Below are 15,371 nucleotides of genomic sequence, written 5' to 3' on the forward strand. Positions count from 1 at the left end.
ATATATTCTTTCCAAATTGAAAGCATCTTAGAGAAAGGTAAAGGGCTTCAAACAAGGTTCACATACAGCTGCAGCCCTCGTTTGGCAAATGCAAGACCCTTCTCCCCATAGCCTCAGCACTGGGCTATGGTGGTAAATAAAACAGTTCCTACTCCAGAAAAGTTGGCTCCATCGTATGAACAGGAATCTTCCAATTTTTTAAAACCTGCCATTTAAAACTATCAAAACAGAGTGTGGTGGTCATCTCAGCAGTTGGGAGGCTGAGGCAGGAGGATCACGGCAAGTCTGAGGCAAGCTTGGGCTCCATAGTGAGTTCAAAGCCAGCCTGAATTACACAGGGAGACCCTGTGTCAAAAACAAAAACAATTAATTTTTAAAATTATCACACAAGATCATCCTGAAGCAAGAGCCCTTCTAAACCACATGGGTTAATTACAGGAGGAACTTAAACCATCAGATGAGTCAATGACCAGAGAGGAACTTCCAGAAGCACTGAAGGCTGGCAGTGAGGAGGGAGCAAGGCCCTGAGCCACCTATGAGCTGCTTGTTTGCCTGCCAGGGCCTTTTCCCATTTGAAGGGGATCCGGTATTTGTTTTGATTCATGTGTGAAAATATATGAGGTTCCCTTTGACATTTTATACAGATGAACACCAAGATATCAAATCAGAGTTTGGGTTTGGCTTTTTTGTTCTTTCATATACTCAAGTACTATGCAAAAAGGGTCCCAACCGTAAGTACCAGAAAACACACTCTAGGTTAAGATTCAAAAGAGAAGACATTCATGTCCACCACATCCTACTCGCTGATACTCACTTGGACTGGGTCTGTTTGGTGATGTTCCGAATGGTGGCGCCTTCTTTTCCTATGATGGCTCCGACAAACTGTGTGGGAACCAGCAGGCGCAGAGGTAAGTCACACGGTTTCTGTTTGGACACCGATCCTGGAGACCCTTGCCTCGATGAGCCCCTCTGCCCCAGCCCACGGCGGCCGCGGGGCTGCTGTGAGGGGGTCTGCTGGGCAGCTGCTTCGTCGGGGATGTAGGCGACTTTCAAGGTGAAGTTCTCTAACTGGAATCCATTCAGCTTGTCTAAGGCTCTGAAAGTTCACAAGGTGGGGGATTCACTATGCACACAGCAAACCGAGCACACATAATCCACCTCCACCCACACCTCTCCTTTCAAGTCCACACAGGGGTAAAAGATTGACAGGTTTCCAAAAAGAATATATTGGCCATCTACCAATGAAAAATAGGAAGAAAAAACTCATTTTTTCCCAGCTCTTGAGTGAGTTTAACACAGGCAGTTCACAGCAGCTTAGAAATACTCAGCAGCAAGAGAGAAATAAATGGCAACTCTTATCATGATCACTGTGTCTCCAATCAGAATGGAAAAGAGGGGGCTGGGGATTTAGCTCAGCGGCACAGCGCCTGCCTGGCACGCGCAAGGTCGTGAGTTCAATTCCTGGTACCGGAAAAAAAACAAAAACAAAAACAAAACCCAAAAAAACAGAATGGAAAAGACAGCAGAAACACAACCCTCCCTCAGTTTACCCTCTAAAATAATGTTTAAAGCATTTAAAGAATCAATGGACAAGTATTTCCCAACCATTACAGAAGATAGGTGGAAATTGGTATTCAAGACAGTCAAACACTCAATTAAATTTCAGGAATTTATTATGGTCCAGTTCCTGAGAAAACAGTGGTCCCTGATCTTACGGCGTTTATGATCTGATTTGGGAAAAAAGGCAGGGAACTGATGAACAAGAACGAGAACAAGGGGGAAAGAGGGAGAAAGAGAGGGTGGGGAGGGGAGATATTCTCTGCCCATCCGTCACACTTGACATCTAGTTGGGGATAATTTTGGTTTCTTCCCCTTGTCTTCAACTTTATAAACTGATACGGAGAACCACCTAATTCTTAGGCACACAGCTCAGTGAATTTCCACAAGACGAACACACGACAAGAACACAGGAGTGGCCCGGGCCCACTGCGCTCCTTGCAGTCCATACCCCTGCCCTAGACTTCTTCCACCATGGGACAATGTTGCCTCTTGTAGAATTCTGTCAAATATATGAGGATACATGTACTCTCTCGTGTCTGGCCCCTTTTGTTTATTATAACATTCACCCAAACTGTTGTATTCTACCTTAGCTACATATGTTAAAGGGAGAACGAGGCACATAGAATATATACAGGATTTCTTTTTTTTTTTTTTGGTTTTTCTCCGGTACCAGGAACTGAACTCATGACCTTGCGCTTGCCAGGCAGGCGCTTTTGCCGCTGAGCTAAATCCCCAGCCCCATATACAGGATTTCAAAAGCACACCTAATCACACATCTAAGAACACATGTTTAACTCCCCAGTGTACAACAAAATGAAAACCAAAAAAGGTCTCACACTTTCCAACTAGGTTCCTCAGACTGCTCCAATGGCACCTGAATTCAGCACAAACAGGAAAAAAAAAAAAGGTATAAAAATGTCTGCCAGGCATGGTGGTGAACATCTGTAATCACTTGGCAGGCTGAGGCAGGATGATCACTCAAGTTTGAGACCACCTGGTCTACAAAGTGAGTTCAAGGCCAGCCCGAACTGCACAGTGAAATCCTCTCAAAAGGACAAAAACTTGGGCTGGGGCACAAGCACTTGCCTGGCAAGTGCAAGGTCCTGAGTTTGATTCCAGGTACCCAGCCCCCAAAATACAAAAATAAATAAATTTTTAAAACTGCCCCCTCAGTTGCTCCACACAGTCATTTCCAGCTTAGATGCACACTCCCTCATTTACAGATGGGCTTCGCTTCTTGACTTGCATCAAAACAGGAAGTCAAAATACGGTCAGCAAAGTGTGCAATAGAAGAGAGACACAGGCAAGTGGGAACCCAGGCTCCCTGTGCATGTCAGGCCCAGAATTCTGCCTCTTTCCTCACTTTATCCTCAGACCTCAGGAGTCCTCACTGTCAGAGAACCCCCATGCACAGACACAGAAGTGGCTCTGTCACTACCATGGACCCCCAGGCTCTTGCCAGTTGGCTAGGGGCGGTGACGCCTCTGCAATGTGTCTGAATGTGAGGACATGCTCAGGCTCTTCTTCAAAAGCCTAACTGGGACCATGGTGTACACTGCTTTGTGGCGTTTCTCCAAATATAATGTCTTGATATATTCCCATGTCAGCAGGCCTCCTTTTCATAAGCATCAGAGGATAATACCACACCATACCAATGTGCTGATGATGGAACCCTACCATACCATGCCTTGCTTTCCAGCTCTCCTGCCCTTTTAAGGGAATGTGGATTAAGGCCCTAAAATATTGTAGTTACATCTCAAGAGGCACAGCAACCGGAAACTTAATTAATATTTATAGTACATATTACAGAAAGCTAGCGTTACAGAAGTTTCAAGCATCTAAAGATTCAAAGCAACTTTTAGCCTTTTTGAAGGTCAAGATATTGTTCATCATCCTCAAAGCAAAACAAAACCTGAACCCTACTGAACACAGTGGTGCATGCAGTAATCCCAGCTATTGGGAAGCTGAGACAGGAGAGTTGCAACATCAAGATCAGTCTAGGCAATTTAGCAAGACCCCATTTCAAAATAAGAATTAAAAAGAGCCGGGAATATAGTTCAATGATAAGAGTGTTTACCTAGTGTGTGAGGTGCTAGGTTCAATTCACAGTACTGAGAGGAGTTTAAAAACAAAAACCCTGATCCCAATGAAGGAAAAGCTATACCTTTGGGCATAAAAGGCAGTATCATTCAGTGTTCATCAAGATTTTTTTCCTAATAAATAAATAAAAAGAAAAAATAATAATAATAATAAATAAAAAGAAAAAAAAGATTTTTTTCCATTTTAAAACTGAGTACTGCTAGCCTCAGAAGCAAGTTTTGACTGTGTAAGTCAGTGATGTTACAAAAAGGGTTAAGGACTTCATAAGTGACACCGATGTGTGAATAACAAAGGTAAACACTAATTGTCAGGTGCTTCTGTGTAGTCTGGATTTAAAGCCACGTGAGTGCCAAGAAATAATTCTCTGGGTGGGGGTGGGGGTGGGGAGTTCATATATTTCATTGTGCTGCTGTAAAAAAAAAAAGATTTCTCAGACGGCATGGCACCCCAGCAGGACCCAATGCACTCTGGGCTCCAAAGGTCCCAAAGTCAGGCCGCTCCAGGCGGAGAGCAGACAGCCCTGTTCCAAACTTGGATAAAGCTGAAAAGTATGAGGGTAACCTAACTGCAGAGCAATGGCTTTTTTATGACTGAAGACCCTCAGTTTGTGAATTTTAAATCAATAGCTGAAACCTTCCAGTGAAGCAAGTCTGATATACAGCTATGTCAGTGTTCTGAGTTCTTGAGGTTTTTAACAATATTTTCATCAAGGACACTGTGCAAGACACAAAATGAACAACTGTCACCATTACTATTCAAAACACACACGTTCAGTTGAAGAGAACTTGAGGACATTTAGCCAATGTGTGTTACTCAGAACCCTGTTTCCATCATTACTCAGCTCCGCTGTGCTGTATTTTAAGAGTCATGCACAAGATGCCGAGTAATTTTCTTGTCACCAGCACTTCATTTTATTGAGAGGAAACTCCACTGGTGTGGACTGCAATTTAGAGGGGAAAAAGGCTTTGAGAGAACAGGCAGTTCAATTCGAGCGTGAGTGGGAGGTAGAGAAAGAAGAAGTCACAGAGAAGACAAACTTCCCCGGACTCCACATATACTGACGTGGAGAGTGAAAAAGAGTATGGGTGACTCGAGACCAGCACTCCAGTCCAGCGGGAACAGTAAGTAGCCATGTGACCCTGCACAGGTCATTCCCCCTCTTGGCACGGCCACTCATCTGAAGAACTTAAAGATGGGGCTGCTGGGTTTTGTTTTTGTTTTCTGATCTCAGGGCCTTGCAAGTGCTAAGCACGTGTTCTAGGATTGAGCCGCACCCTCAGCATGTGCTCTAGCACTGCACAGCACTCCTAGTCCTGTCGTCTCCACTTTCTTATTCCCAGACGTCACTGCTATGCCTCAGCAGGTCCTAACACATGAAGTTCCCTTGTTCCTGAAAAGCCATAAATTCAGTTCTCATACAACACCGTTGTCTGCATATCCCCATAGAAACTCAGGTGGAAATTTAATCCTCACTGTGAGATGCTAAGAGGATAGAAACAAATCAGTTATGGTATCTGGGTCCTTTGGGAGGTAATTAGATTAAATGAAGCCATAAGGGTGAGGCCCTAATCCAATGGGACTGTGGCTTTACTAGAGGAGGAGGAGGTACCTGAGCTAGGACGGGCTGCCTTGCCCAGCATGAGGCTCCACACCACCTCAGAGCTCTGCAGAGTCCTCACATCAAGGAGGACCACATCAGATGCAGCTACCTGAGCCTGAACTTCCCAGGCTTCAGAACTATGGACCGTGTAAACCTCTACGCTTTGCAAATCTGTCTATGGTAGTCCATGACAGCTGCAGAAAACACACTAAGACATACAAAGAGTAAAAGGTTAGCACACAGCACTCATCAGTAATCATCAAAAGCCTGGTAATACGTTACAGGGACATATGTTAGGGACATAATTATGGATGTGGTCCACTTATTTACATACAAAGAGCTTCATAATTAACCTGGTGTTCTGTCTCAGTTTTTATTTGTTATTAGTGCATGTTTGCATCTATAATGATTACATTCCTCTTGGGAATTGATGCATGGAGCTAACACATCTTAGTTTTTCCATCCCCTTCCCCCTCCCTCCATCTTTGAGTCACCTTCCCTTTTGCAAAGGATCTAGCTCCCTATTTCCCAGATTCATCTATCTTTCATCTTGCTCTTTATATTTTGGGTTTCTCACTTAAAGAAACTAGGCAACAGTTAAGCTTATGTGTCTGATTTATTTTATTTATTTACTAATATTATGGTCTCAAGGTACATCCATTTTCCTACATGTCTCAAGTTTATCCTTCTTTACAGTAAACTAGTACTCCACTGCGTAGAAATACCATTTTATCCATTGATCTGTTAATATACATATAGGTCTCTCCCAACATTTAGCTACTATGAATTGTGATGTTATAAATGTGCTTTTGCATGTATCACTATAATAGGATGTCTCTGTCTCTTTCAGGAAGATACCTGGAAGGGGAATAGGTGGGTCAAATGTAATTTCCATTTTTAGCTTTTTGAGGGCTCTCCATACTGATTTCCACAGTAGCTGTACTAGTTTACATTCCCATCACCCATGTAGAAGGGTTCCTTTTCCCCCACAGCCTCACTAGCATTTATCATTTGATTTCTTGATGATAGCCATTTTTTCTGAAGATGGAATCCCAGTGTTGTTTTAATTCACATTTCTCTAATGGCCAGAGATGTTGAACATTTTTTCATGTAATTATTAACCACTTGTACTTCCTTTGAGAAGTGTTTGTTCATTGCAGTTGCTCATTTTTTGGACTGGGTCTCTTATGAGGGACATAATCTATTATTGAGTTCTTTATATATCCTAGATATTAGTGCTCTGTCTAGGAATAGCTGGCAAAGATTTTTCTCATTATATGTTGTCTCTTCACTCTGTTGGTTATTTCCTTCTACATGGGTGATGGGAATGTAAACTAGTACAGCTACTGTGGAAATCAGTATGGAGAGCCCTCAAAAAGCTAAAAATGGAAATTACATTTGACCCACCTATTCCCCTTCCAGGTATCTTCCCGAAAGAGACAAAGACATCCATGTAAAATTATTCACATTCATGTAAAATTAAAAAGTACAAAATTTCTTAATTTTACATGATCCCATTTGTTGATTCTTCAATATCATTTCTTGTGCAACTGGTGTTCTGTTCAGAAAATTCTTGCCTAAGCCTGTGTTTTCAAGAGTTTTACAGATCTTCTAGCACACTGTTCATTTTATTTTTTTTTTTTTTTTGGTTTTGGTTTTTCTCCGGTACCGGGAACCGAACTCATGACCTTGCGGTTGCCAGGCAGGCGCTTTGCCACTGAGCTAAATCCCCAGCCCCTGTTCATTTTAATATTTAGATCTTTCATTCATTTTTAATTTAGTACCTGATAAGAAACATGGGCCTAGATTCAATCTTCCGCATATGGATAGCCAGTTTCCCCAGCACCATTTGTGTTAAAGAGGCTGTCTATTCTCTGGTGTATGTTTTTGAGCCCTTTGCCAAAGATGATAGCTGAATGTGCCTAGGGTTGTTTCTGTTTCCTCTGTTCTGTTCCACTGACCTGTGTGTCTGGTTTTGTGCCAGTATCATGCTGTTTTTATCACTGTAGCTTCCTAAAGTAACTTCAGACCTGGGATTGTCATGCCTCTTGCTTTGCTCTTGCTGTCCAGATTATTTTTGCTATTCTGGTTCCACGTGAATTTTAGGTGTGTTCTCTAGTTCTGTGAGGAATGCTTTTAGTGTTCTGGAATTTCATTAAATCTCAGTGTCAGATTAAACTGGTTCTAAAAGCAAAACAGCAGCAAAACCAAACAGAAACAAGCAACAACAACAAAACACACCCCCACACACATGAAATCCAAAAATAAAAGTACTGGACTACATACAAGTTCAAGGCCAGTCTGGACTCTGTCTCAAAAAATAAATAAATTTGGGGGGGTATACTCACAATATTTTACAGAATGATCTTTTTTTTTTTTGGTTTTTCTCCGGTACCGGGAACCGAACTCACGACCTTGCACTTGCCAGCTTTTGCCGCTGAGCTAAATCTCCAGCCCAGAATGATCTTTTGAAAGTTATGCTGCATGGGACATGGTCTATGAATCGATGACAAATTTAATAGTGTTTATTTTTAAACATCAAGAAATTCCTTTGTCTCACCGCTTTCTCTCTTTCCATAATAAACCTATTTACAAATTTTTTTAAAGTTTAAATGGGAATTTCTCCCCTGCATCCACTAGCCAAGTCGTTTCAAACACTTTTGAACATAGCTACACCACCCTCACACTGATGGAAAAGGAGCTAAAGCATGAACTTCCAAGCACGAGCATTCCTGTTCATCAGAAATAAGAAACCTAAGGAAGGCGAAGTGCGAGAACTAAACACCTACACCTTCAAGCAGGGTACTTCTTGGACACAGGTGACAAATCCTCCCGTGAGTCCTGCCTGCGCTTGACAGCTCTATCTCAGCGTTCCGGAAGACGGAGCGAAACTGACAAGCCACAGACCGAAGCCTCTTTTGCCCTGAGTTCCTTCACTAAACTCACACTTCTATTTTTAATTATCTTTAAACTTTTTTATTAATTTCGTTACTTTAATTGTTTAAGAATTCAAGATAAGCATAAAACCAATATTTGTACCTTTGATAATATGGAGACAATGAACTTTTCATTTTTCTCAGCCACAAGGTGGCAGAAATTTCCATGTTAAAATCTGACTTAGAGCCACAGCCATATTGGAGGAGTCCTCTTAAAGGTGGCAATCACACCCAATTGACCCAGCTATTCCCTTTCTGGGGACCTTCACAGAAGTATTAAAAACATTGTACCACAGAGATATATGTGCACCCATGTTTATAGCAGCACAATTTGTAATAGCTAGATCTTGGAAACAACTCAAATATCCATCAAACGAGGAATAGATTAAAAAAAAGATATGGTCTTTTTATATAATGGAGTATTATTCAGCCATAAAGAAGGATAAACTGGAGACTTTTACAGGGAAATTGATGCAAATTAAGACCATACTCATAAGTGAAATAAGCCAGATGCACATGTGTAAACTTCGTATTGTCTCCCTAGTGTGATCCAAAATGTATAACAGATACTGTAAAATGGGAAGAAACTTCAAAAGGAAAGAGACGCTGGTTTAGGGAAAGGGGAAAAAGAAGGATGGGAAAAGCAAAAGCAAAAACTAATGAACAAAAAATATATATAGGATAGTAAAGAGAATTATGGGGCTGATTTCTCTCAGTTCATTGAAGGAACAGGTGTGTGCTAATATTGTTTGGACAATTAAACACTGATATCTTATACTCCAAGTAACTGATTTGAAGATAACAATACCTAACGTGTTGACCACTGTCACCCTCCTATCATACTGCTTTGAAATTTTGTTTTTATTTTATTTCTTTAAAATAAATGTTTTTCAAAGGTGGCAATCACAGAGATTTAAGGAACAAAGAGTCAGCTGCACACATTTCCACCAGGTCCTAAGTGCCTCAGGATCAGTGGCCGTCACTCTCTGGAGTGGAGCGTACTGAACGAGGGCAGGGGACTCCAGGCAGCAACAAAACATGTCAGGGAAATACCCTATAGCTGCCTATACCTAGGCATTATGCTAAGTGTTTTGGAGGCATTATCTCAGCTCCTCTCAATAGCCTCACCCACTAAGGGCTCCAGTCCCATTTTAGACATGGTGGTGAACCATGACAAATTAACCTGGCCCAAATCCCGGCTATCGAAGTAGGGGCAGAGTCCAGTCTGGGCAGCTGCACTCTATGATGTATCCTCTAAACCTCCTTCACAGACCCACCCCAGTCCCACAGACTTCCAAGTAGCAGACACTAAGAAAAGAGCTCAACTAAAGAGTATCAACATGGCCCTCATGACCTGAAGATATGAGTGGTGGCTGCTGGGAAGGGGACACCATGTTGGTTTAGGCAGCAAGCAGCCACAAAGCCAGCTTTTGGGGCTCCGTAGGGCAGGTGCTAGAGGTGCCAGCCTTCCCGGCTCCAGATGCGTCAAGCTGCCCCAGAAGCAGCCCAGGACAAGTGGGTTTAACAACAGTTACTATTTACTCACTGTCCATTTGCTGTAATAGGTACAAGAATGTATTTGTTTCTTTTAATCCTTATGTTGTAGCTGAGAAAACTGAAGTTTAGAGATCAGGGTTACAGTGTCACGACTGCCTGTCTGCAGGATCTACATTTTTTCCACTACTTTCAGGTGCCTCTCAGAATCCATTATCCTCACAGAATGAAAGCACATTCCAAAGCCCTTAGAAGGAAAAAAAAAAAAAAGCTAGAAAACTTTAACAGACAATTTTCATAGCATTGTCACAAAATTGAGCTTTCTGTTCTTAAACCTACTTTCTCCAAATACCGTACCCAACTGTTTTCCAACTCTCTTTGATCTTTGAAAGTCTTGAGAGCCACAGTCTTACAGGGCAAGTGACTCGGACAGGACTACTTTAGGAGCTTCCTCCTCAAACGCAGAACTTCCCTTTCCCCACTGAGCGGCTCGACCTCGAGGATAAAACCGATCTTGAGGATAAAACCATCCTTACTCATTGGCAACTTGCATTCAATCATTAGTGCTTAATAAAACTTAACTGATCAATACTTGAACAACAACTATTACAACTACTTCACTCATTGAAATGCCTCATCTACTTGTTTACATTACCGAAGTCACAGGTCCTAACAACCTTCCTTGGAATCAGTAAGACTCCATCAGCCTCTAGCATTGCACGTAATTTTTAGAATGACAACCTTGTCGCACTCAGCTTGCTGTCACGTCAGGATGACATTCAACAATGATTCTGCCTTGACCAACAAGTCCATCCCTCCTGTTCTTAAATTCTTCACACTTTGAAATCTATTAAGGGGGAGGGGACACTAAATGTCAACTACCTTGTACTGAAGTTCTTTTCATGCCACTCACAGCTGTACAAGTTGCATCTCCAACATATGTTCTCACTTCTAACTGCTAAACTGGCATCTTTTCCCCTTAACCTTGCTAGCTCAGTGTAAGTTTTCAAATAAGTCAACTAGGGTAGGACTCTAATAATATCCAAATATCTCTGGGTTTGTCCTCTCATATCTTCTACACAGAAGGACTTGGCCCTACTAAGTATTGAATGTAGACCTTTGAAAGAGTTAAAACACAAGAGAAACAGAGCCCCTTTTTCCACTGCCCCCACCTTTTATCTCCCCATCTACTGCAACTTGATACCATTCAAGACTTCATATAAACTTAAACTTTAACAGGCTGGGCACAATGGTACATTTCTGTAAGTCTAGCTGCTTAGGAGGCTGAGAAAGGAGGATCACAAGTTTGAGGCAAGACTGGGCAATTTAGTGAAACTGTCTCAAACAATTTTAAAAAAAAAGGACTACTGACTCACTAGTGGGCACCCCTGGAGTTGATACCCAGCGCAAGTAAGGAAAAAACAAGAATGAATAAAAAATACAAACAGAAGCAAAAAAAAGTTTTAAAACACAGTAAAAGCCTCAGTAAGAGAAATAAGTATTACCAGTGAGATACCACTTTTCCCCTACTAGACTAGAAACATTTGATAGAATCTTGTACTGCGGAAAGTATGGAGAAACAATCTCACAATGCTGATGAGAATTTAAACTAGTTCACATTCTGTAAAGGATAACACAATTAAAGATGCAATTCTACCTCTAGGAATTCATCCTGCAGATATACTCACACACATGCAAAGTGACACATACTAAAAGGATTCTATGCAGCACTGTTCACAATTGCAGTAGAAACAACCTAAATACCCAATTTGGGGTAACTGATTCATCCCATATCCAAGCAACCACATTCTACAAAACTATAAAAAATATGTGCGCAGAACACTCAAATGCTGTAGTATCATTTGTATAAAAAGGAAGAAAAAGATGAGCATGTATTTATCTCTTACATGATTATCTCAGGGGATGAAGCAGCTGGCAAACAATACTGGGAGGAAGATGTGTACTGTACAGATCTTTAAGTGATTTAAATTATGAGCCAAGAGTATTACTGTTATGGTTTAGATCTAAAATGATCGTGTGTATGGACGTCGACTGGATTACGGGGACATTATCACTAACTTGTAGTCAGAAGCTGGAGTGTGGCTGGAAGAGGTAGGCCACTGCAGATGTAACCTGGAAGGTATACTCCCTTCCTGGCTCCTCCCTGGATCTCTCTGCTTCCTGCCCACCACACTGTAAGCAGCTCTCCTCTGTCACCCTGTGCTACCTTAGAGCCAGTCAACTACAGACTGAAACATGAACCAAAACAAATCTCTCCTCCCTTGCTGTGGTGCCAGGTATTGTGTCTCAGCGACAATGTGACGGATAATTACAAACTTCAAAATAAAATTCTATTTGTGTTATACAAACTTCTATCTCCTTTCCAAGCTTATCTTTCCTTTCCTAGTCCTTCCATGAGTGACTAGAATCATGGTAATCTGGCTGGAACTTATTTCACTTTTCATCTTTTGGGGTCAGGGTCAGCTGGTGTGGTCCTTCCTTTGACTTTCCTCTCAGAAAGGACAGGGTCGGTTTCAGCCTGCACTGTATTTGGAGGTGGTCAGACTTCAGGGTCAGCTGACACTCTGCTGTGCTGACGGGTAGTTGATACGCTATTTCCCCATGTTCATGTTCTCAGAGGTCGAAGGCCTGTGGAACCCTCATTTTCTCTTTCTAGTGCTCAGTCAGTTTATTAGGTCATTCAAAGCCTATAGAGTTATCTTTTCCTAGAGGAGACTGATCTGTGAAGATTTGTTAATTCCACTGGAGTATACTTTTTCCATAAGTCTAAAAGGAAGTTACATTGTCCAGTGTCTGTCTGCTCCTGGTTAACAATACTGATCATTAGAGACTGAAGAGAGAAGTCATTTAACTATTGTTGGTTTAACACAAGATGAACTTACCAGCATTGGATAAAACAGCAACAATATATCATACTAGTAAGAAAAACTCACATAATTTGGAAACAATACCCAGGCCCAGGTCATTCTGCACATATAGTTCAGGTTCATACTATATCACTCCAAAATGATATGAAAGATACATCAAAAGTGAATACAGCTTTAACCAATGTACATTCTTTAATGGGGTGAGGGTGCTGGGATATAACCTATGGCCTCATGAATGCTATACAAGGGCTTTACCACTGAACTATACCCAGCCCCATATTTCATTTCATTTCATTTCATTTCATTTCATTTCATTTCATTTCATGTCATCTCATCTTTTGAGACAGAGCCTAGCTATGTAGTTCAGGCTAGCGAGGTTATAGGCAAGGCCACCATGCCTGGCCCAATGCATATTCTTAATAGACATTCAAGCTTAAAAAGGAATAATTGTAGTATCCAAATTTACAAAATAAAGTTTTTTTGCTACCTTTGCTGGCCTTCCTCCATTTAGAAATCCAGAAAATATGTTACTATAATTACCCTAGTTATTACACAGAGATACAAAGTTTCAAGTTGCTTACTGTCTAGCTTGGTCCTTACTGGAGTAGGTGACATTTACGACTGCAGTTTCCGAGTCAGTATTCACTAAAGGAAGAGAAAAACAAAAAATAAAAGTTAGTTTTCTTTCTATTTCCTTCCTTTTACAAATTTGAAAGCAATTCAGAAGACATGTACCTTGCTCACAGGTCTCCACCACTCCATACTGGACTAGTAAACTATCCAGCACCTAGCAGGAGGGGGAGAGAAAATTATAAATTTTGAGTTTCCCAAGTTATTAGCCAGGGCAGGAAAGTTTTTAAGTCACTAATTGTGATGGAAATGAGAAAAAAAAAGAAAAAGAAAAGGCACTGGGACTCTGGACTACAGAACTCAAGAAAAGACAGCGGAAAGAGCATACTAGATGGGCTTTCCTCTCCTGCCCCTTCCTGAGTCCTGACTGTACCCTCACTCCTCTGGCTAAGAAGCAATATGGAGCCTGGTAATCTTCAAAGCCACAGCTGGCTGACTCTTGAGGCTGAAGGAGACAGTGACACACAAGTACATCGTCTTCCTTCCGCCTGATACACAAGGTCATGAGACTGGTTTTATCTGAAAGAGGCTCCTTTCCAAGCAACTTCCCAGTACAGCTCTACCAAATGAAACGCAACAGAACTGTGTCAAGGCAGACTAGCAGAATGAAGGGAGCCCACCTGACACTCTACCTGGAAACTTGAATTGAAGATTAAAATAAGTAGTAATAAGCATGTGGACAGTATAACGTATAAAAAGCAGCGAACTCTTCTGAATCTACTGAGTCAGAAAATGTAAATTTGAAGTGATTTTCACCATCTTTCCTGTGGCTGTATTATTACACTGGGTATTATTCTAATGTAGAGGCTATTAAAACATTAACTATAGATTTTAATATGAACTGCAGGTGTGACTCATCAATATAAACCAAATTCAGCTGTCCTTCCAACCACTGTAAAATTCTCTTTAAAAGTATTAAGTTTTCCATAAATTTGTAACAAACCACTGGAGCTAGGCATGGTGGCACATGCCTGTAATCCCAGCATTCGGGAAGCTGAGGCAGGAGGATCAATGTGACTTCAAGACCAGCTTGGGCTACAAAGTGAGTTCAAGACTAGCCTGAACTGCATAGAGAGACCCTGTCTCAAAAAAGCCAAAAAGTAAAAAATAAAAAATAAATAACAAGACCACTTACTCATTCATTTAATTGCAAAATCTGAAGGTCAGTCCCCTGAAAATGTTTCCTGGTTCCAGGACACACTAAACTATTAAGAAGCACGACAAGTTTTTATGGTAATTTCCTATCAGACCTTAAGAAACCTCTTGTAAATGATCCATTACCTTATACATTACCTTTTATGCTTTTATCTACTGGTTCCAGTTTGAAATCTTTGACAAGGTTTGTCTGGGAATGTGCTTTATTTCCTTTAAATAAGGTTAATACCTACTTGTAAATGGAATACTCTTTCACAGTTATGTTTTGACTTAGTGAATTTTCCTTGAGTGGGTTATACCAATAGAAACACATTATTAATCTTTGACTGTATTTATAGCCACCATTACATCATAAAGCTTAAGTTTTACATTTTTCTTCTGAGCATTTAATGATACTGCATTAAAATTTCATTCATCTGTTTAAGTCACTATTACCCACTGTCCATGAGGAAAGGAAATTTTTGTTCACCGGTCTGTCCTCCCTAGAATACACAGGCACAAAACGGTATTCAAATATTTTCCAATATTTGAAAAGAGGGAGGGAACTCAGGAATAGCTCATTAGGAAAAATATTCTTATCTAAGTGCTATCCTCTTCAGAGGTCAACTTGCAACACACAGTCTTGTATCATAGAGACATTTTTTACATATAGGTCAAAAAATTAAAACCCTAATTGGGCATAGTGGTGTATGCTTGTAATCCCAGCACTCAGGAGATTGAAGCAGGAGGACTGCCATGAGTTGGAGGCCAGCCTGGGCTACATAGTGAGTTTAAGGACAGCCTCAACTACCTAGTGAGACCTTGTCTCCAAAAAAATAAGAAATAAACAGGAAAAGAAAGCTTTCATAGCCGGGCACGGTGGCACACACCTGTAATCCCAGCACTTGGGAGGCTGAGGCAGGAGGATCATTGCGAGTTTGAGATCAGCCTGTGCTAAGTGAGCTCAAGGCTGGTCTGAAGTGCATAGCAAGACCGTGTCCCAAAAGACCAAAAAAAAAAAAAAAAAAA

The 15,371-nt window shown here is 41.2% G+C and overlaps 1 protein-coding gene across 3 annotated transcripts in view; it reads right to left on the reverse strand.

Annotated features, from left to right (window-relative positions):
• Igf2bp3 (insulin-like growth factor 2 mRNA binding protein 3) overlaps positions 1-15,371 on the reverse strand; it is a 129,523-nt gene that overhangs the window by 31,881 nt on the left and 82,271 nt on the right. For 2 of the 3 annotated variants that reach the window (XM_013510584.1, XM_005377396.2), the window contains exons 4-6: positions 13,314-13,365; positions 13,160-13,223; positions 815-1,096 (exon numbers count right to left, since the gene is read on the reverse strand). In XM_013510584.1, the coding sequence (XP_013366038.1) occupies positions 815-1,096; positions 13,160-13,223; positions 13,314-13,365 (398 nt within the window). The remainder of the gene's footprint in view (positions 1-814; positions 1,097-13,159; positions 13,224-13,313; positions 13,366-15,371) is intronic. The other variant, XM_013510585.1, reaches the window with a different exon arrangement.

Source organism: Chinchilla lanigera, unplaced genomic scaffold, assembly GCF_000276665.1.
Source record: "Chinchilla lanigera isolate Chin_1 unplaced genomic scaffold, ChiLan1.0 scaffold00009, whole genome shotgun sequence".
Taxonomy (NCBI): domain Eukaryota; kingdom Metazoa; phylum Chordata; class Mammalia; order Rodentia; family Chinchillidae; genus Chinchilla; species Chinchilla lanigera.